This window comes from Petaurus breviceps, unplaced genomic scaffold (assembly GCF_028583685.1).
Source record: "Petaurus breviceps papuanus isolate PSGF00001 unplaced genomic scaffold, PetGlider_PUasm1.0 90994, whole genome shotgun sequence".
NCBI classification, from domain to species: Eukaryota; Metazoa; Chordata; class Mammalia; order Diprotodontia; family Petauridae; genus Petaurus; species Petaurus breviceps.
In genome coordinates this window covers 4,252,925-4,274,892 of record NW_027187393.1, presented here as the reverse complement: position 1 = coordinate 4,274,892, position 21,968 = coordinate 4,252,925, and the positions used below count along the sequence as shown (strand labels likewise).

The following is a 21,968-nucleotide window of genomic DNA, read 5'->3' as shown; positions in this document are numbered from 1 at the left end:
GAATTAAATTCAAATTCTACCTCTGATAACCCTGTCATCATGGACAGCAGAGGGACGTCCCCTCTCAGTGGTGTTTTCCTTATTTATAAAATGGGGGATAATGCTACCTATAGGACAAAACTGCTGTGAGGATTGAATGGTTGGCTATTTTTCATCATTAAATTTAGGCTGTCTTTTGAAAAAGCTTTACTATTTGTGTAAGAGATTTTTTGGAAATCACATAAGATGTGAACTGATGTGAACATAATGGGCTTAACAATTGATGCATACAGCTTTAGATTTGGTGTCAGGGTTGGAAGATAACTTTCAATCATTATCTCTTAGCTTATCCGCTACAATAAGACCTAGGAACCCAAGGTAGCTTAGTAAAAGTGCATCCAACTTTCAACCAGCTTTATGTAAATGTCTAGTTAGAGAGCAGACACCTGAAAAGTATACTTATTCACTTTATAGAAGATTCCTAACTGTATAGAGCAATTTTTTGCATTTGCAGCTTTCTGTAATGTGTGTAGAATAGTCTGATATACACAACCTTGGTTAAAGTCCCAGTGCCTCCTCATGCTGTGAGAGATGAGTGACAAAGGAATGTGTCAGTGGAGTGAGCGCAAGATATCTGGTAGGTTAAATATGGGCCTTTCAGTAGACAGTATGCTATCCAAGAACTAGCCTAGCTAACTACAGAGGCTTATCACCAGAGGGTTAAACTGGTAGTAACAATATGGAACCTGGCTGCTTGGTTACAGAGAAGCAGTTGTCTAAGTGGCTGGACAGAGAGTACCTAAACCTTTTATAAATTGTGGATCTTTTCAATTATCCAAGATTTACACAAACTTCTTAATAACATTAATCTATTCTATGAAACGGGGAGTTTGTGCCTTTTGGATACTGTTGTGTGTGAATTAAGACCTTGTGCTTATGAAAGAATTACCTTTAGTTCTCTTCTAGATAAAGATCAATAGAAGTGTTTCTTCTACCTGCGATTGCAACCTTTTTGAGAATTCGTTTAGGTTGTCTTTTAAGATTTGCCATGCCAAAAAATTTCTATTTCAGCCAGCCCAGTAATAAGGTCAGAATTCAACCCTCCCACTTTGTTCCAGCACCTGTGTGAGAGCTTATGCTATGTTGGCCTACCCTTCAAGAATCCAGTTTCACCTTAAAGTGAGGAGCCTAAAATAGTAGAGGTAAATCAGTCAGGCCAGAACTTTGGTTTGTAAACTGGAGGCTGTTCTATTCTGGTTTAATATTTTTCACCTTTTGTATTCCCTTTCCTTGCATTTATACTTTTAGTGTTATAATTGAGGACTATCTGGAAAACTGGTTTTAGAAAAATGTACTTAGCCATGGAAACCAAAGTTAAGACGCATGTTTTGACCAAGGTTAATTGACTTGAGTGCTTTTTAATATTTTAGGCATTTTAAGCCAAAGTTCAGAGATTGTTCCATGGTACCAGTGGATTAGTCTTTTAAAAATACGTGAACTTGAGAAATGATACCCAACAAGCTCTACCGCCTTTGAGGACTTGAATCTATACTCGCCATTTTTTAATCTGGCTTCTGGTCAGTGGAACTAGAAAGCAACAAGGGTGCACATTCGTGCTTTGTGATTCTTTTATTTTTTTTTTTAAAGCATTTGGGGTTAAGTAACTTGCTCAAGGTTACACGGCCAGTTGTTTTGTGTGGGTGCTACGAGTATCTGAGGCCGGAACTGACTCTAGGGCGGGGCTCTTACTCTCTGCACCACCTAGCCACCCCTATGCTTCATTATTCTAAATTGATTGATCAAGACCCCTCTCAAATTATAAATTAATCTAGGGCATTGTGCCTGGTAAGTCCTTGTTTCTGCTGTTGTAGACAGATTTGGTCTACTTTTACTAGAGAAGATGAAAGAAAAACAGCTCCTGTGTTCTCTTGAGATTGAGAAGTTTGACCATTATTTATAACTACATCAAAATAGGAACTTTTTCATTAAATTCTCTGAAAGCTAATATGGAAATAGGTTTTTGATAAATGATACTTTTAACAAGACACATTGGCTGTGGCTAGTGATTTGAACTATACAGAGCTGAGAAAACTGTTTACTTCAACTCAAATGTTTAAAATAATTCGTGTAGTATAGTGGGAACTAGATTGGTATATATAAAAAACTCCAAAGGACAATTAGAAGTGTTTTCTTGTACCTTATTGTGTCCCCGCCCCCCAAATTATATTTTTAACTAGAAATTAATATCTTGGATGAGTAAAGAAAAATTTAAAAAGCAGTAACCAAAAAAACGAGCATTTCTTAATTCATGTTGTTTGTCTTTCTCGAATAAGACCGTGATATCAGGGAGGTGATACCATAGCATGCAAGTAAATTGTATTTAAGTGAAGGAGGGCTGTGCAAAGTCATCAGCCTCATTTTCTCCTGGCAAGATACAGATCAGGACAACTGGAGCTGGCCCCAGATGCTTTGGGAAACCTTGACCTTTTTTAAGGTTTTTCCCAGTTCTCCTTTTTTGTCATCTGTCTTTAATCTACTCCTAAAGGAAGTAGAAATTTGTTATTAACCTGTTATAGTAAGTTATTTGCAAATATATTTAAAATTGCATATGATGGGATTTTTAAAAAATTACTGTCAAAAAAAATATACTAATGTTACTATATCATCAAGATATTTGGGTTGCGAATACTTCATACTTGATAGGAGGAAAAAATCATTAAAATAATCTTGCTAAATTTGGGACAGAGAAGATGAAGAGCTGTCTTGAGGCAGTATGGCAGCAGAACTGGAAGTTTCTTGCAAGCCACTTTCTTGTAAGCTTGGCAGCTCCTAGGAGTTCTGCTTCCGATTTTGGGTCTTGTTCCTTGGGAGGGAATGAGTGATTGATTTCTGAATAGCCATTTTGTATTTTGTTTTTCTCAGAGAAAAGGGATCATAGAATGTCTGAGCTAGAAGGGACCCTAGAGATCAATCCCCTCATTTACAAAGGGGGAAACTAAGGTAGGGAGGTGGATTGATTTCCTTAAGGTTATATAGGTGCCAGGTTTAGCTGATGAGATAAGGGAACCAACTAGTTCTGAGTGGGACCATCTCAGCACTTGGAAGAATTTATAATTGGCTCTTTGGCATACCCTCAAACAGCCTTTCCCTTTTTAGCCTTTGGGTAGTGTGGAGGGAATGGAATAAAGCCCTTTGTTGCCTGGTGGAAGTTTGGCCTAGACTGGGCCTCCTTGCTGTTTGTTTAGGTTTTAAACCTTGAAGCCTTCAGTTTTAAATAAATTAGCTTATTGTTTATTACCTTAGGTAAGTTCAACAAACATTTGAAAATCTGCAGTACACAGTATAAAGCACACATAGAATTCTGAAGCAGGCATACTGTTCCTGCCCTAGAAGTTTACATAAAGAATGGAGGTTTAGCAGTTCCACATCTTAAACTATATTATAAAGCAGTAATTATCAAACTTAATCTTGTACTGGCTAAGGAGTAGAAAGGTAGATCAGTAGAATAGAGTAGATATGCAGTACATAGTAATAAATGATTCTAGTAACCTTGTGTGTGATAAACACAAAGATTTAAGTTTTCAGGATAAGAATGCACTGGTAAAAAAAATTGTTGGGAAAACTGGAGATTAGGTAGACCTTACACCATTTACCAAGATGAAATCAAAATGGATAAAGAGAAGAATTCTTTAATAAACAAGAGATAGTGCTGTAAGATGTAAAATGATTACACTAAATTAAAGTACAAATAAAACCAGTGCATATAAGATTAGGAAGAAAGCAAAACATTAAGGGAAGGTAAAAGGCCACATATTTCAGATATACAGAGAACTTTGTCAAATTATAAGAATGATTCATTCCCCAATTGATAAGTGGTTAAAGGATATGGTCAGGCAGTTTTTGGAGGAAGACATCAAAACTACATATGTGAAAAATGCTCTAAATCATTGATACTTTGAGATAACCATCTCATATCTTATCAGATTGCTAAAATGATAGAAGGGGAAAATGACAAATGTTGGAGGGGATGTGGAAAAATTGGGACATTTAATAACTGTTGGTGGAGCTATGAACTGATAGCTCCACTGTTGGGTCTGTTTCCCAAGGTGATAAGGAAAAAGGAAGAGAACCTGTATGTTTTTTTAAATATTCATAGCCATTCTCTTTTGTGGGTTAGCAAGGAACTGAAAATTGAGGGGATGCCCAAATTTGGGATATGGCTGAATAAATTGTGGTGTGTGATTTTGAAGGAATACTATTGTGTTGTAAGAAATGATGAACAGTTTGATTTTAGGAAAATATGGAAAGACTTATGAAATAATAGTGAAATGAGCAGAACCAAGAGAATATTGTTAACACCAATAGCAGTATCGTTTGAAGAGTTAATGTGAGTGACTAAGCTTTTTGAGTTATGTGACTATTCCAAACTACAAAGAACCTATGAAGGAACACGGTATCCATCTCTAGAAATAGAACTGATAAGGACTTTGTATAGTTTTATATATATATATCTGTGTCAAGTGTTGGTCTTCTCGTGTGCAGTTGGGAGGGAGGGAAACAGCTTAGAACTCAAATGTAACAAAAAAATAAAAATTTTTAAATGCTCTTTTAAAAAAAGAATGGGGGTAGGATTAGGTTTATCAGATTTTTCTAGTAACAGGAAGGTAAGAAGGATAACTAATATATTATTGTGTCAGATCCAAAAGATAGTTTGATAGAAATAAATCTTATAAAGTCATTTATTTAGGTTTTGAAAAAGCCCAAAGCTTCTTAAAAATTTTCTGCACTAAAGGAGAATATAAGCTAGCTAAAACTTGACACAGAAAAACCAGATTTTAATGAATTATAGACATAGCCTGAATCTTGTGTGACTTAGTTTGCCAGTTAGGAAAACCAAATGATTTGCTATGGCGTTGGAAGGAGGAGAGGGAGGGGGCTTTGAGTATCTTTTAGAAAATAACTACTTAGTTATGAATTAAATTTGATTTACACATTATGATGAAAGTCTTATAAAAGGCTACTTTATCAGAAATAAGCATATTTTTATTTCCCGAGTTTTGTGGCTTGTCATGTATATCTGTGTGGCATGTATGCAAAATTGTTCCATGTGTTTGACTATTGCATTTTCTACCTAGCTTTGCGTGACTGTGGCCTCTTAGGCAAATAATTTTTTTCTTGAGCCTCTGCTTTCTTCTGTATCATAAAGAGGTTGACCCAGATGATCCTAATGTTCTTCATGAAAATAAAGTGCAAAAAAAGTTTAAAGCCATGTTCTCACTCTTCCATTTGCCTCTACAGACCATGGAACCAAAATGGTGGTTGTTTATGGTTTTGCTGCTCCTTGGAACGGTGGTTCAGGCACATGATGGACATGATGATGAAGATGAAGATGACGATGATGATGATGTGATTGATGTAGAAGAAGACCTGGAAGATGGCATTGAGGAAATAGAAGACTCAAAGCCTGGAGATGGTGCCGCTCTTCCACCTCCATCACCAAAGGTTAGAGCATCTTTAACATTATATATTTTTCTTTTGCTATAATTAGTGCATTAAGATAAACTGGGACCTTTATATTTCAAAGTCAAGGATATATATTGAGAATCTGTTAAAAAAATCCTACAAGAAAGCAAGCTTAGATCTTTAAAAAAAACTTACTGTCTTTCCAAAAGGAAAATCTGGCTAGTTTTAAGAGAGTATACTGGAGACTTATTTTTAAATACTGGTATTCTTTTAAAAATCCAAAATAAATTTTGAGTTGGTTGAAAACAAGCAAAAAAGTGGCACCTGCCACCCAAATAGATCACTGAAGATTCAGTATTGATTTTTATTTTGTTATTGTTAAATTCAGGTCACCTACAAAGCCCCAGTTCCAACAGGGGAGGTTTACTTTGTTGATGCCTTCGACAAGGGAATGCTGGTTGGGTAAGCATAATTGGGGAGAAATGTTTAAAACAAACAGATATTCTATACATTGAAGTTAGAATTGTGTGATATGGAACTTGGATCTTTTATATATACAGAATTTTGCAAAATAACTGAAATTAAGATTCCTTTTAATTCCCAGGTCTTTGTTGTATTATTGTAGTACACAAATAGTAAACTCTGCTGATAAGAATATGTGAGGATTATTTTATACCTTTAAATTTAGGATTGTATGGCTGAGAAAAAATAGGTGTTTATACAGTGTGTAAGTGTATATAAGATTTCCTCCCTTCCCAATACACTATGTTTGTAATGTAAACAAGGGGGGAAGTTTATTTAGTACTATCAACCAATATATCAACTGATTCTGATAGTAATATGCAGTATTCACATGCTTATCCCCCAACCTCCTCAGTCTAAAGGAAAGGCAATGAATTTTCTCAGATCTTTGAATCCAGGTTAGCTGGTTTAGTCTTTATTTTCCATTACATTGTTGTTGCCAGTGGTATTTGTGTTCTTGGTTTTACTTATTTCACTGTATCAGTTCATGTATCTGCTCCAAAGAGTCTCTGAATTCTTAATATTTATTGTTTCTACAACGGGGTTAGAATTGAATGTACCATGATTTGTTTATCCATTTCCTGGTGTATGGGAATATATTTGTACTGCCATGAAAAATTTCTGCTCTGAATTATTTGGTTTTATAAGGGACCTTTAAACTCCTTAGAATACATTTCTAGCAGTTAGATTACTGCGTTAGAAAATATTTCTAAGAATGGGAATGATAAAAATGTGAATTTCTGCACTTTGCTTTAGCAGTAGTGTTGTTGGCATATGTTAACAAAAATTATCTTCAAAGATAATATAACTTTTAGCTATATCTTAATGTTTGTTTGGGTTTGTTTTTACTGCAGATGGGTTTTATCCAAAGCCAAGAAGGATGATACTGATGATGAGATTGCCAAATATGATGGTGAGAATTCCATCTAACTTAACAGATTGGAAATTTATGACTTAGCAAAAATTACTCCATGCCTTTCCTTTACTTTTGTTTGCAGGGCAAGTGGTATGGGCAAAGAATTTGATCTCTTAGGCAGTAGTTTAATCCTTATTATAGTCCCGTCTTCCATATGCTGTAATTTGAGCCTTTGCTAGTTTAAGAGCATAAAACTCAAAGCTTGTTTGTAGCGTGTGATGTCAGCATAGAGAATTTGTCAAATCTATATGATCTCCCAGTAGAGTGTATGATGGGCTCATCTGTAAAATGAGAAGGTTCAAAGGATTTAGAGTTGGAAGGAGATCTTAGACAACTAGTCTAGTTGTCTGTTTTACAAATGAGGAAACTGAAGTTGGATTGTGTGACTTGCCTATCCAAAACAAGTACCTGAGGAGACATTTGAACTCAGCCCCCCCAGCCAGTCCTCTTTGCACTGCATCATACCTGTCTCCTAAACTACATTGGGTTCTAGATGAACTCTTAATTTAATTTCCTTGTACTTTAGGTTCTGTTTTGGTTTTTTTTTTTTTTTCAGAAGAAATAACATAACTTAGGGAGCCCTGAAATTCATGCAATATATGTGTTGTTATGTAGGTAAATGGGAAGTGGAAGAAATGAAGGACTCTAAACTTCCAGGAGATAAAGGACTTGTATTGCTATCACGAGCCAAACATCATGCCATCTCCGCGAGGTTGAACAAGCCCTTTATATTTGACACTAAGCCCCTCATTGTTCAGTAAGTGAAAACTAGCTTGATTGAAGTTGCAGGGTGGGGAAAGTTTTAATCTGAAAGTTACGTTATTTCTAGGAATGCTCATTTTACTGTTCTGGGCTTTCACATTTTAACTCTTAAATTGGCCTTTCCTATGAAATATAAATACTATTACTCACTACCCCAGTAGTGAGTGAATATGTGAGCTTTTCAGTCATTTCATTGTCTGATAAAGAGCACTTTATCAGAGTGCTTGAGGGGTATAAAGATAAGATTAATACACAGAATAGTAACGGATTGCTTTTTACTTTTGGTATCTGACTTAATTTTAGCTTCCTGGGACACTGAGTGGTTAAGCAACTGGAGGAGATACCAGGATCTGGACTTGGCTGACCTCTATACCACAATGCCTCTCCAAAATTGTTATATTAGTACTAAAATTCGAATGGGTTTTCTGCTTTGGAATTTTATGTGTTTAAAATTTGTCCCTGTGAGACTGCTGAACTCATGAACTTTGAGACTCTCCCCTCCACAGGTGTGCACCTGGAATTGTGCTGTTAGACACACACCCTATAACCAGCCCCATAGTAGTTTTTGATTTACTTTCTGCCAGCAAAAGCAGTGACACTTTTTCTAGAATGCTAACATTAGTCAGAGAGGCAAAAACAGTCCCATTTTAAAAGTTATCTTCTTAGTCCTATCAAAAAAAAAAAAGAATGCTTATATAGCCTTCTGACTTTCTGTTAAAATCAGGTATGAGGTGAATTTCCAGAATGGTATAGAATGTGGTGGTGCCTATGTGAAGTTGCTTTCAAGAACCCCAGAATTGAATCTGGTAGGTATTTTTCATTTCCTGTATCCAGAAGAAAAAGTGTTTTTTATTGGCTTTTTTTTCCCAGAATCTCTAGGGGTAGGAAATATTTTAAGTCACATGGGAATGCTTACTTCATAAATATTAAAAAAAAAAATTTCAAGCGACTGCCCCCTTTGAATGAAACTGTTTTAAAAAGTAGGAGTAAAGAAATGGTGACCCTCTGCTACTACAGATACCTAAGGGTTTTTCTGTACCACCCTTTCTAGTTAGAACATCTTGGTAACATTTTGCTACATACAGTTCCTTATATAATCAGTTCTGATTACATTTGCATCTTTCAATTTAAGGTGCCTTTGAAAATGTGTTTAAAGATTTACCATTGGCCCTTTGGGCTTGTCCTCAGTTAACTTTACATGTCTCAGTAGAAATTGAGATTTTAAGAATTAAATAATTTAGGGAAAGTTAAGGGGGGAAAGGCTAGGATAGGCACTTGAACCCTAATGTAATCCTTCATAAATTTTTTTGTCTCCAAAGGATCAGTTCCACGACAAAACCCCTTACACAATTATGTTTGGTCCAGATAAATGTGGGGAGGACTATAAGCTGCACTTCATCTTCCGGCATAGAAACCCAAAGACAGGCATCTATGAGGAGAAGCATGCTAAAAGACCAGACACAGATCTGAAGACCTACTTTACTGATAAGAAAACACATCTGTATACATTAGGTAATGGCCATGAGGCTGAGCCTGGTAGGAATATCAGAAATTCTCTTTATTTGGATGGGAACTACCAAACAAGGAAATTCTAAGTTTAGTAAGAGAAGTCTATCTTGACATTATTTTTTTAGAGATAAAATGACAGTTGTCATTTTTTAGCACTGAAAGTTCAAAATGGCAAGTTCAGACAAGATTTAAGCTTGAATATTTTAAGAGCAAACTTCTTCCAAAGCAGATGTTTTTTTTGCAGAGGAATGTTTCTAGAAAAGAGAGCACTAGATGACCTGTCTTAATACCTTTGTTGTCATTCAGTCATGTCCAACTCTTTTGTACCCACATTTGGAGTTTTCTTGCCATTTCCTTCTCTGGCTCATTTTACAGATAAGAAACTGAGGCAAACAGGGTTAAGTGACTTGCCCAGAGTCACACAACTAGCAAATGTTTGAGGTCAAATTTGAACTCAGGCAGATGATTCTTCCTTACTCTTAGGCCTGGCACTCTGTCCACTTTGCCTCCTAGTTTCCCCATTTCAATTCTTAATTAATTAACCTTAATTCTTTAGACTCAATACATTTCTCTTAGGTTTTGTTTTCTTTGTTGCTCAAATAATGTTATGGTAAATTGAATGAGGTTGAGTGATAGAAATATGTATGCATAGAGTATTTAATTTTCCCACTGTTTTGAAACAAGATTTTTTTTCATTACTTAGTTTAAAATTAAGATAAGTGATACTGTCAAAACTTAATTACCTTTTCCCTCTGGAGCTATATTGACTTAGAAGTTCCTTTGTCTTGTCATGGGGAGTAATAGTTTGTGCCATGTCAGTGGTGTGAGTGAGGTAGAATATAAGCCACCCTCCATTTTCTCTTTAGATCTTATGTTGGATAGACACTTTTGAGTGAATGGTCTGTTGATCAGGTCTTGCACAGAATATAAATGTTTAATAAGTGCTTGTGTGACAAGGCGTATCTGTATTAGAAGGGAACCAGTAGCGATAAGGACTATTATGTTTTGGGCAGTGAGTGGAGGGAACAATGTTAGAATAGGCAAAATTCCTCTTACTCTGTAATATTTTCCTGTAATTTTTCTTCATAGTCTTAAATCCAGATAATAGCTTTGAAATATTAGTTGATCAAACGGTTGTGAATAGTGGGAACCTGCTGAATGATATGACTCCTGCTGTTAATCCTCCCCGGGAAATTGAGGATCCAAATGACCAGAAGCCTGAGGACTGGGATGAGAGGCCCAAAATACCAGACCCTGATGCTGTCAAACCAGATGACTGGTGAGTGAGGTCTGAGTGACTTGAAGACTTTTTTTACTCCTAGGGTAGTCAGTCTTAAATAAAGTAAATAGTTGGTTATAGAATGGGAGCTATTGTTACATAAATTCAGGATTTTAGAAAAAGAATTCTATGGTTTCAATTTATCACCTCAATTTTGCATATTGGGGAACTGGCTCCCAGAAAGACAGAATTATTAAAGGTCACTTAGCTGATTCTGTAGCAAAGTAGGAATAGACCCTAGACTTCAGGTTTCCTGCTTTGATTCTTTTTTTTTCTGTACCAGGGCTGGTTCATGTTTATGTTAAATAATTTAAGCATTAAGCAATATAAAAACAATTGTAAACCACCTGCTTTTAGTATTGATTTAATTACTCTTTTTTTTTTAAGTTTCTAGCTCTTGGTAGGTGGCCAGATCATTTATATCTAAGGAAAGCTAAATTACAGCAATAAAACTTTTTTATCTGTTCTGATTAACTGTGTGTGTACGTGTACGTGTATACGTGTGTACACTCTAGGTCATTTGCTTTAGGTCATTTACCATTTATTTGTGATGTTCAGGGTACTCTTCTAGGTGCAAAAATGCAAAAAAGGAATTATTCTCTAAAAGAGTATATATTCAGGAGAAGGGCCATATAATATCAAATTATAAGCATTTATAAGTGATTTCTATGTACCAACACAGTACACACACATTAGGTATAGTCCATATAAATTCAAGGCTGTTGAAGATTGAATAAGGTACTTGAATTTGGCAGGATCAGGAAAGGTTCCATGAAGAAAGCAGTGCCTGGGATAAACCTTGAAGTTAGGTATTCTGTGAGGACAAAGAACTTTAGGCATGGGGAAGTGGCGAATAAAGGTAGTTTGGTTAGACCAAAAGTGTGTTGAAATGAGGGAAGTAATACATACAATGAGACTGGAAAGATAAATGGAGTCCAGATTGTGGCGGGCTTTAAAAGGTGAGACAGAAGCAATAGGGAGTCAGTGGAATTCTTGACTTAGTGATAGTCAGATGTATGCTTTAAGAAAGTCACTTTGGAAGCTGTCTGGAGGATTAGATTAAGAAGAGACTTGAGTCAGGGAGACCAGTAAGAATACTGTTGAAACAGACCAGAAGATGAGATGAAGGCCTAAAAACTATGGTGGTGGCTCTGTACACAAATAATGTGCAAACGTATTGTGTGGAGGTCAGGATAAAGTGGGTTCTTAAGAAACTCTGAGTAGGCAAAGAAACTTTGAGTGAGCCAGGAGGGCCCAGGGCAGAATAGATAGCTCACACAGAACATGCCTCATTCTTTTCCTGTCATATTCATAAGCTTGAGTAGAGCTAAAAAACTACTTGGTGTCCTAGAGGGAATGCTCGATTTAGAATCAAGAAAGCTGGATTCAAATCCTTCCCTCAATAAATATAATTGTAGGCTGGTCAATTCACCTCTTGGGACCTTAGCTTCCTCATCTTTAACTCCCTTATTTAGGGGTTTGTGAGGAAAATGCTTTGCAAACCTTATATAAATAGTATCAGTAGCAAAGAATTTGAAATCAAGGGGATGTTCATCAGTTGGGGAATGGCTCAAGTTGTGGGATATGAATGTAATGGAATACTACTGTGCTATAAGAAATGAGGAGCAGAGGGACTTCATAATAACCTGGAGATGCTTTTCAAATTGATGCTGATTGCGAAGAGCAGAACGAGGAGAAATCTGTACACAGTCAGACACAACGTATGTGTGATGACTAACTTGAATAGACTGGGCTCCTCTCAGCAATGTAAGTTTATAAGACAACTCCAAAAGACTCAGGAACGAAAGAGATAATCCACATCCAGAGAAAGAGATGCAGAGTGAAACAAACTATTCTCTCTTTTTCTTGTTTTGTTTCTCTTTTCCACGGATCATTCCATCAGTTATGATTCTTCTGTACAACCTGACTAATGATTAATGTGAAGATACTTGTAGATCCTATATTCGAGTGCATGCCACCATGATGGTGTAGGGGAGGAGAGGAAGGGGAGAAAATTTGAAGCTCAAGGGACTGTGGAACTGAATGTTGTAAACTAAAAGTAGATAAACAAACCAATTTAATAAAAAAAATAAAATAAACAGTATCAGAAGGCTTGGTGGAGCACGGTGCTAATGATTCTTTATCATGTAACTTTTTTTATCTGTTTTCCCCCTGAATCTTAAGGGATGAGTCGGCTCCTGCTAAGATTCCAGATGAGGATGCTACAAAACCTGAAGGCTGGTTGGATGATGAGCCTGAATATGTATCTGATCCAGATGCAGAGAAGCCAGAGGATTGGTAGGTCTAAACCTCTCTCCCTACCCTCTTTTTTTTTTTTTAATTAAAGAATTTTAGATTTCACTGGGATTAAGGATCTGTCATCAGAAAACTTATAATTCACTTATTTTTGCTTTTTGAAAGGGGGAAGGCAGGGCAATTGGGGTTAAGTGACTTGCCCAAGCTCATACAGCTAATAAGTGTTATGTGTCTGAGGCCAGATTTGAACTCAGGTCCTTCTGACTCCAGGGCCAGTGTTCTGTTCACTGTACCACCTAGCCACCCCCTTAAGCTGGGTTGTTTTTAAACAGTATTTTAGACAGAAGCAATGAATATTCCACATATAGCAGAATATATTTTTTTAAAATCCTAAAATTTTATCTCTAGGGATGAAGATATGGATGGAGAATGGGAAGCTCCCCAAATTGCAAACCCAAAATGTGAGTCAGCCCCTGGTTGTGGTGTCTGGCAAAGACCTACCATCGACAATCCCAATTACAAGGGCAAATGGAAAGCACCTATGATTGACAATCCTAACTACCAGGTTAGTGTTTCTTGTTGTCTTTGATCTCTTGACTGGGGAATTTGGTGATGGTCATTTTGTTGAGAAGGTGACAGCTTGATTTCTTTCATTGATTCTGAGTATTCAAAGTTCAGATTGAAGCAGAATTTTATGTTGATGCAGAGATAGTACAGTGGTTTTAAATGTTATCCATTTAGATAATGGAGAATATAATATGATGTCACTTTTATAATTTACAGCTTTGTCTCTTTCTCTCTTTGATACTGGAACCTCTGGTTTAGGAATACTACCACCAGGTGGCAGTGGTGCTTCAGTCCTGTAACTAAGCACTGGACCCGGAGTTAGGAGATAAGGGCTATTGTAGCTAGTCATTCATTTGTGGGCAAATCATATGACCTTTCCTAGCCTTTGTTTTCCTTTTCTACTTAAAAATTAGGGAGATATCTACCCCAGCATACATCGGTAAGGGTCAGTGTGAGGATCAAAAGAGACTGTATAAAGTTGCTTTAAGTTATTTAAAAATTAACTTCTGTTAAAACAATTGAACTTAAACAATATTATCATATAATATAATAAAGAGAAACATAACTTTTAGGCAAATAAAATCTATCCCAATTCATTCTCATGTAGTAGTGTTTTGTTAATTTGAAAGACCTTTGTTTAATTGTCCTGAAAGATTTTTTCAGAATCTTAAAAATATGCATGTTCCTTATACAGGAAAGATTGTTTTGAATAAAGGTTTCGTTGCAGTGCATAAAGAGAAAGGCTTACAATGATTTTGAAAGGATGAGAGTAGGAATATTTGAGAAGACAGGAATCTTTGAGTAAGGAAGTTAAAAATCTCACTTTTAAGGGACATTCTGATTTAATAGATAGGTTCTGAAATTAAGAGTAAGTAGTACCTTGGACTTCTGTTTTGGGGCACTGACTTATGGTGCAACTTCTTACCATTCAAACTACAGAATGAAGGTATTCCCTTTGAGAGATGGGTTATTATATAGGTGTTGAATGTTAAACTTTTCTTTGTTTTTTAACTTTTTCTAAGGTATATTTCAAGTGATTTGAATCTTATTGGGTAGATTGAAAAATAGATGAAAATTCATTACCACTTAACCTAATAGTTACCATTCTAGTGATCTTAAATTCAATTTCCCTTCGTCTTTATGAATCTGTTCCTTTTTAAGAAATACTTAAAATTTTTTGTTTTCATGATGAGAGATGGTTTGCAGTTGCATACATGTGCCTTGGTTATTTTTATAAGGGGTATAAAGAAAGGATCTTGCTTTAATTAATTTCCTTGTTATTTTTTTAATAGGGAATCTGGAAACCCAGGAAGATTCCAAATCCAGATTTCTTTGAAGATCTGGAGCCTTTCAAAATGACTCCTTTCAGTGCTGTGGGTCTAGAGCTATGGTCCATGACCTCCGACATATTTTTTGACAACTTTATTATTTGTGCAGACCGAGGAGTTGCAGATGATTGGGCCAATGATGGGTGGGGTCTGAAGAAAGCTGCTGATGGGGCTGCAGAGGTTGGTGATGTGCTTCTGAGAAGACATAAGAATTCGTGGAAATGTTGATTGGTTCACTTACCAAAAATTCAGAGGGACTAGAAAATTTAAGCCTCACTGTCCTGTGTAAAAAGCATAAGTTCCAAAAGAGAAGGGAAATGAAGGCAAATTGAACTGGATCATCTGGAACTTACGGCTCTATTTTAGAACTTCCATTAACCAAATTGATGTAATAGTTTGCTTTTTTGATTGTCCCATCTTTGTGAATTACACTTCTGAAAAGTCAGAAGCTTAAGATGCAACTGGCTCCTTTTAATAGAGACTTTTCAAGAGTATAGAGATTGTAGAATTAGAGTTCCAGGAGAATTGGGTGAACTTTTCAATCAGTAGGCATTAGTTAAGAACCTCCTAGGTGCTGTTCAAACAAGAAGCACATTTTTTAAAAATAAGGAATATAGTTTAGGGAATAGTGTATGGCACATGCAGTTGGGGATCAGAAAAAGCTTTATATAGCAGGCCTTACTGGAGCTGAGTCTTGAAGAACCCAAGTACCATGAGATAGAAGGGAGGACAGTTTAATCAAGAAGGGGGGAAAGCTAGTGAATGAAAACCATGTTAGCTGGGTTATAGAGTGGTTATAGTCAAGATTTAAATCAAATCACTTCTGCTTATATTCCAGCCTGGTGTCATGGGGCAAATGCTTGAAGCAGCTGAGGAACGTCCATGGCTTTGGGTAGTCTATATCCTTACTGTGGCCTTGCCGTTGTTCCTTGTGATCCTCTTCTGCTGTTCTGGAAAGGTATTTCCTAGGAGAAATTATTTGGGAAGATATTAAATTTGGTGACTTAAAAGATAAAGGCAGGGTTCTCTTGGACAACTTAGAAGCAATAACAAAGCTAAAAGGACTGGCTCACCAATCCACAAGTACTTTCCTAATTGAAATTATTTTGTCTTAGTAAAAATCTTCCATCAATTTTGTGAGGATTTTATTGTTTCAGAAACAGCCCAGTGCTGCAGAGTATAAGAAAACTGATGCTCCTCAACCAGATGTGAAGGAAGAGGAGGAGGAGGAGAAAGAAGAGGAAAAGGAGAAGAGAGATGAAGAAGAAGAAACTGAAGAGAAGATTGGTGAGGACAATCTATAGCACTAAATAGTATCTATTGAAACTCAGGATTCAAAGGCTAATCAATGCCAGATGATTTGATTTTGCTAAAAGGTTGTGCTCATAACTCCATATGGATTTCCCCTCAGCGTGTCTAAAACCAAATTTATTTCCCTGTAAGCCTTTTCTGCTTTTGCTATTAATTTGTGGTATTAATCAAGCTTTTAAAATTTTTCAAAAATTACATTTTTATTTTGTTATTTTAATATCCATTTTTACAGAATTTGAGTCCCAGATTCTCTTTTCCACCCATTCCCTCCCCTTGAAAAGGCAAATAATACATTGATTATACATTTGAAGTCATGTAAGCACTTGAGTATTAGCCATGCTACAAAAGAAAACACCAAAAAATCCCTAAGAAAAATAAAATTTCAAAAAGTATGCTTCAGTTTACACAAGAGTTCATCATTTCTCAAGTCCTTTGAGATTTTTGTGCCCCATTGTACTGATCAGAATAGTTAAGTCAGTATTCAGTTTATAATTGTACAAAGTTGCTGTTACTCCGTACAGTGTTCTGGTTCTACTCGTTTCATTTTGCATCAGTTCCTGTAAGTCTTCATAGGTGTTTTTGGAATAATTTCTTATGGCATCAAACTTTTGACTTATCTCTTACCTCACTCAGCTCTATTGGTGGTTATACTTCTCAGAGTAGCTCTCAGCCATACCCTCTATTCCAAATGCAACCACCTTAGTACAGGCTCTCATTATCAGTGCCTGAACTATTGCAGTAGACTCCTTAGACTTTCTTCATATCTGTCCTTGAAATTGCTGCTAAATTTTTTTTTTTAAGAGTTGTTTGGGGTTTTGTTTTGGATTTTTTGGAGGGGGGAAGGCAAGGCAATTGGGGTTAAGTGACTTGCCTGAGGTCATACAACACAGCTAGTGTCAAGTGTCTGAGGCCTGATTTGAACTTGGGTCCTCCTGGCTTCAGGACTGGTGCTCTATTCACAGTGCCACTTAGCTGTCCCTAGATTAATTTTCTTTATGAAGAAATCTCTCTTCTGCTCAAAAGTCTTCCATGGTTGCCTCTTGTCTACCAAATAGCATTTCTGGTCTTGCACAGCCTGGCAGCACCCTCCCTTTTTGTCCTCATCTCATTGCTTACCTCCATGCCTTTGTTATGGTCTCCCTCCCTGTTGAATGTTTATCCTTCCTTTAAGACTCAAATGTACACTATCCCTTACTTCTTCACACACATCCCTTTTATTTTACAATCTCTAATGCATTTGCCATATAATATCATTATATTTGTTTCATCTCAGCTTTCTCTTGAACTATATAAGCTCCATGAAGGCAGGGAATGTGTCTGATTTTAATTTCTTATATTCTTCCAAACACCTGGCATAGGGCAGAGTCTCATAGCAAAGAAAGCACTGACTTGCTTTTGTTTCTTGATTTGAATTTGTTTTATTTAGGAAGTTTTCTTAATTTCTTTTAACTTCTCTCATAGAAGAGAAGCAAAAAAGTGATGCTGAAGAAGAAGCAGGGACTGTTAGTCAAGAGGATGAAGATAGAAAACCTAAAGCAGAGGTAAGGAAAGCCCATCTTGGAGGTGTAACCACAGTTTTCATTTCTTTAAATTCATATTAAAACAGTTACAGTTGTATAATATGTTGCAGTTAGAGACTATTAAATTCTGCAGGTCATATGTTTACTAGACTGGTCATGGAAAGGGTCAGGTTTTGCTTGTTTTGAGATTGTACAGTTACAGTACAAATGCCGCAGTTTTCACAATAAATGATGCGAAAGATAAATTCTTCAGTTCTCCAAAGATTTTTAAAAGTTGCTGTAACCTAAGATTTATTCCTTCCCAAAGTTTTGTTCTTTCCCATCTATAGTCTTTAGTCTGAAATTCTGACCAGTGTATGTAGTTATCACTACTGTGTAGCACAGATAAATCCAGTCCTACAGTTGTTTTGTTGTCCCCCGAGTGTCTTGTAAGCACTCTTGCCTTTACACCTTTATTCATACTAATACCTCTTCCCTGAACTTGTCCAAATCCTACCCTTATGTCAAAATCCAGTTGAATTAATTTTTTCTGTGAATCCCTAACTGATCACCCTAGTCAACAGTGATTTTTCCCTTTAAACTTCCAGTTTTTCATTGTCTCTTATGTATCTGGCATTTGGTATGTGAAGCATTTGTATTGCTTAGTTCTTTTTATGTTTTTTTGGTCCCAGATGTCCACTAAATTCCTAGGTGATAGAGTGCAATCTGGCACAGGATATAACAATGTGGAAAGATTTTATTTAAGTATCCTTCTAGTATTTAGTCCCAATGTAAACCATCCACAAATACATGAGTATTCATCATAAAAATTGGCCATTGACAGAAATCTTTCAGGTCACAACTACTCACCTGTCAGGTTTTGTCAGTCAGACTTTTGAGGAAAGTGTGTCTTGTATTCAGATTATTACATGGCCTGTCTTCTTAACTAGATTGTATGACCCTTCAGGGTAACAACTATGTCTTAGTCACACCAGCAAGCATTTCAGTAAGTATTTGTTGATGATAGCGATGGATTTCTTATGAAATTCTTTTCAACCAACAGGAAGATGAAGTTTTGAACAGATCACCCAGAAACAGAAAGCCACGAAGAGATTGAAAGAATTTAAGAACTTGATCTGTGATTCCCTTTTTCCCCTACCCTCGATGTGATCCTAGGAGAGGACCTGGGATACACCTTAAATGTTGAAACCCAGAAAAACCTCAAGACTTCACTATCAACAGATTCCGGTCAACTACTATCCAATGAAAATTTGAGCATCTAGCAGTAATTAATTGCAATTGTGATTTTAAAAAAGAACACCATTCCTGTAGAAAGAAAGAATATAATGTATGGGCTATGGATTCTGGATGTAACATGAAGCAACTAACCTGTTGGGGTTTTTTGGTTTTGTTTTGTTTTGGGTTTTGGGTTTTTTTTGTTTTGTTTTTGGTTTTAAGAACACTTTTAAAGAATAGAATGTTAGAGTATTGCCAATCTTCAAGAACCTTGGCTTAATTTAATGTATTAATCTACCCATGGAAAAATAACAGCAAAGTTTAGAAAATGCTAGGTGATAAATTGCAGTTTTTATAACTTAGTTTTTTTTTTTATAAACTTCGATATTCCAAAACATTGAAGTGTCTATGTCCCTTAAAATTGATAATCATGTTTAAAGTGAAGTCATTTGTGTTGAACATTGATTACTCTCTCCCACTCTTTCATTCTACCTCTTCTGGAGATTTGAGATTGGGGGAGAATTCCAGACCATAATAGATATGATTAAGCTGTATTAAAAACAGAGCTACAAAAAGGGCCCTTCTTTTTCCACTCTGTGTTGGAAGGAGCATGATGAGGCCACAGTATGTGCGTGTTGTGTTGCCTTTGATTATTGCTAAGTTCCCAGTATTCCATAGTTGGCATCGAGAATAAATAGGTGGGGAGATTTACCATTGGTACTTAGGCATTCAGGCTTCCCAGGCTGGTTGTCTGGGCTTTACCCTTATGTGGTTTCTCTAGACTTTGAGCACTACTCATTGGGGCTGTCAAGGGATGTGCGAGTGTGTATGCGTGGGGTTTTAACAATTTCTCCTTCTACTCTGTCGATATTGTTTTCCCCATTCCAGGCTTTTCCCTGCTGCTATGCAGTTTCTTCAGAGTGCAGCTTGCCCTCCATTGCTGGAAATGATTATATGCTCAGCACAGTGTTAAACTTGAGTGGTTATATACATATATATATATATAGGGTTTAAAAAGGAAAAAAAAAAGACCCAGATTTCTTCAGTGTCCAAATACAGAGTAGAACATAGTCCTTCATTTTTCCATTTATGTCTTTAGAAATTATAGTGGTCAGAACAGACAAGCTGATTCAGATTTTATTTCAAACTGAATGCAATTGTTTAAAGGATTTGGCTAGACAAATGGGGTTGTCAGGGACTTGTATTACCTGATATACGTAACTGTTGAATTTTTTCAATTCTTTATTTGCTCTTCATATAACAATTGCATCTTAAAGTACACTGAATGTAGGGGATTCCAATTCAAACAAAAAGTTTGCTAAGTGGCTTAGTGTATTGCTGGTCTTAGTTCTTTTCTTGGGGGGATGGGGGAATTAAAATGCAGGTGAGGGTTATTTGAGCATTTACTCCAAAGAGTTAGTGCTTTGTAATGATATCGCACTCTACTGAAATATATTGGGAGCTGGATGTTGATATTTTAGCTCTTTGTTTAGAATAGCTTGAAATGTACTGAATTCACTGTCCTTGCACTGAATATGTAACACTCCACAGTGTTCTTATTGGGAACAGCAGGAGGTGATATTAGAATTCTCAAAAGGAATTGTGGTGTCAGTTTATTTTGTAGACTACTCCATGACTGGCACCTTTCTTTAAAGGTTGAGAGGCAACAGGTGGAAGAATAGAGAATACTTCTGCCTGTTCAATGCTATCTCCTTTCATGTTATCTTGCTAGGTCAAAGTGGCCATAAATGTAGCAATGAAGTCCAGTACAAATAAACCTTTGTTTAGTAAGGGCCTGAAAGCATGTTTACAGGTATCTACTTGAAGCAAAAGTATGGGACCATTGCACTTCCAACTGTACCTTCAGAACATAATATGTGCCTCTCGTTGAGTTTTGGTGATTTTCTTCTGCCTGGGCTATGGAAGCTTAAGCTGACCCCGCATTATTTTGATTTTTTTAAAATAGGCACCCTACATGACCAGGAAGTTTTCAGGACTTGTCCCACAGATTCTCTATTGCTTAACACAAGTGTTTTTACAAACAGTGGCTCTTCCTGGTTCACTCTCCTTTCCTTGTGTAAGGTGAGGCCTCTTACTTCAATATCTGACAGCTTTGTCATGGATGACCAGCAGCACTTTGCACAGCAGCTCAACCAGAGGCAACAATGTTTAGTTATTTTACACTCCAGTTGTCTGGTTCATTAATGTGCAAATTCCTGTCCAACAGATGTGCTCCTCAGTTTCTCCTATTCACAGAAAAAGTGCTATTCTTTTCCATTTGTCAAGCTACTAAATGGTGTTGCATTAAAGCTACATGTTAATCTCTTCTGCTTTTGACTAAGCTTCTTTACCTTCATTGTGCATGTTTTCTCCTTTAAGTGTGCACTACTTTGATTTTTGAGGGGAAAGGGTGTTTAAAGTCAGTCTTCTCCTTAATTTCCAACACATTGTGGGAAAGTTAATATAGATCTTGACTAAACAGAAAGTATTAGGAATTGTCTTAGGAAAGTTTTGATTTTTATATAATTGGAATTTGGATTCAGGAAAGGAAACTGGGAGTCTGAACAACAAAACAAAGGAAAACATGCTTGTTTGATCTTGTTGGTAAGATCATAGAATTCGAAGTATTTTCAGTTGTTAATTTATAGGTGGTAAGGATTTTGGGGGGGCCAATGATGATTTTCCTCCTAAAGTAACCATTGTTACTGCAAACCAGATAGTAGACTCTAGTTTTAGTTTCTGATACTACAAGTACTTCTGAAAACTGCCAAAAGGAAGCTTTTTCTAAGAATGGAGGGTTTTTTTTATGTTGCTGTACTAAAGGGGGGTGCATATAGATGCAGCAAAATTCATTTTCATTACTGGCTCACATTTGGTTTTCTTCTTAAATTGAGGAAATGGAGAACATGTCTAACAAATTAATAGGAAATCTGCCCTGAGACATATGGTGACCTCAGGAAGAAAGATTGGTGAACAGGGATGGTATTAGTGATAAAGGTGGTGGTCATGCAACGTATGCTCTTCCTTATGCCTCCACTTAGGGCAGTAAACAGGGTGCTCTTAAGCCAGTGACTTTATTTTGTTTGACTTGATTTTGGGCCCATACAGTCTCTCAAGCCAGTATTGCCTCCATAAGTCCTTGAGAGCAGTTTCCTTGTATTGCTAAACAGAAACTGTTCTCTCAGCAACCACTCCCTTGTCTGTTGTGGAAGGATAATTATAGATGCAATATGCATATATAAATATATTGGATAAGTTATAATGTAACAGTTTACTCTAATAAAGAAAATTAAAATCTATTCAGCTTTTCCCTTTTTATTTCGAATACTCACCAGATGTGA

The 21,968-nt window shown here is 36.4% G+C and overlaps 1 protein-coding gene across 3 annotated transcripts in view; it reads left to right on the top strand.

Moving 5' to 3' along the window:
- CANX (calnexin) overlaps positions 1 to 21,926 on the top strand; it is a 29,698-nt gene extending 7,772 nt beyond the window's left edge. For 2 of the 3 annotated variants that reach the window (XM_069077756.1, XM_069077757.1), the window contains 14 exons: positions 5,278 to 5,481; positions 5,831 to 5,904; positions 6,819 to 6,877; positions 7,496 to 7,637; positions 8,367 to 8,448; positions 8,962 to 9,154; positions 10,241 to 10,430; positions 12,615 to 12,728; positions 13,095 to 13,251; positions 14,546 to 14,761; positions 15,420 to 15,539; positions 15,739 to 15,868; positions 17,354 to 17,433; positions 18,455 to 21,926. In XM_069077756.1, the coding sequence (XP_068933857.1) occupies positions 5,281 to 5,481; positions 5,831 to 5,904; positions 6,819 to 6,877; positions 7,496 to 7,637; positions 8,367 to 8,448; positions 8,962 to 9,154; positions 10,241 to 10,430; positions 12,615 to 12,728; positions 13,095 to 13,251; positions 14,546 to 14,761; positions 15,420 to 15,539; positions 15,739 to 15,868; positions 17,354 to 17,433; positions 18,455 to 18,508 (1,812 nt within the window). In that variant the 5' untranslated portion in view covers positions 5,278 to 5,280 and the 3' untranslated portion in view covers positions 18,509 to 21,926. The remainder of the gene's footprint in view (positions 1 to 5,277; positions 5,482 to 5,830; positions 5,905 to 6,818; positions 6,878 to 7,495; positions 7,638 to 8,366; positions 8,449 to 8,961; positions 9,155 to 10,240; positions 10,431 to 12,614; positions 12,729 to 13,094; positions 13,252 to 14,545; positions 14,762 to 15,419; positions 15,540 to 15,738; positions 15,869 to 17,353; positions 17,434 to 18,454) is intronic. The other variant, XM_069077758.1, reaches the window with a different exon arrangement.
- The last annotated feature ends 42 nt before the right edge of the window (positions 21,927 to 21,968 follow it).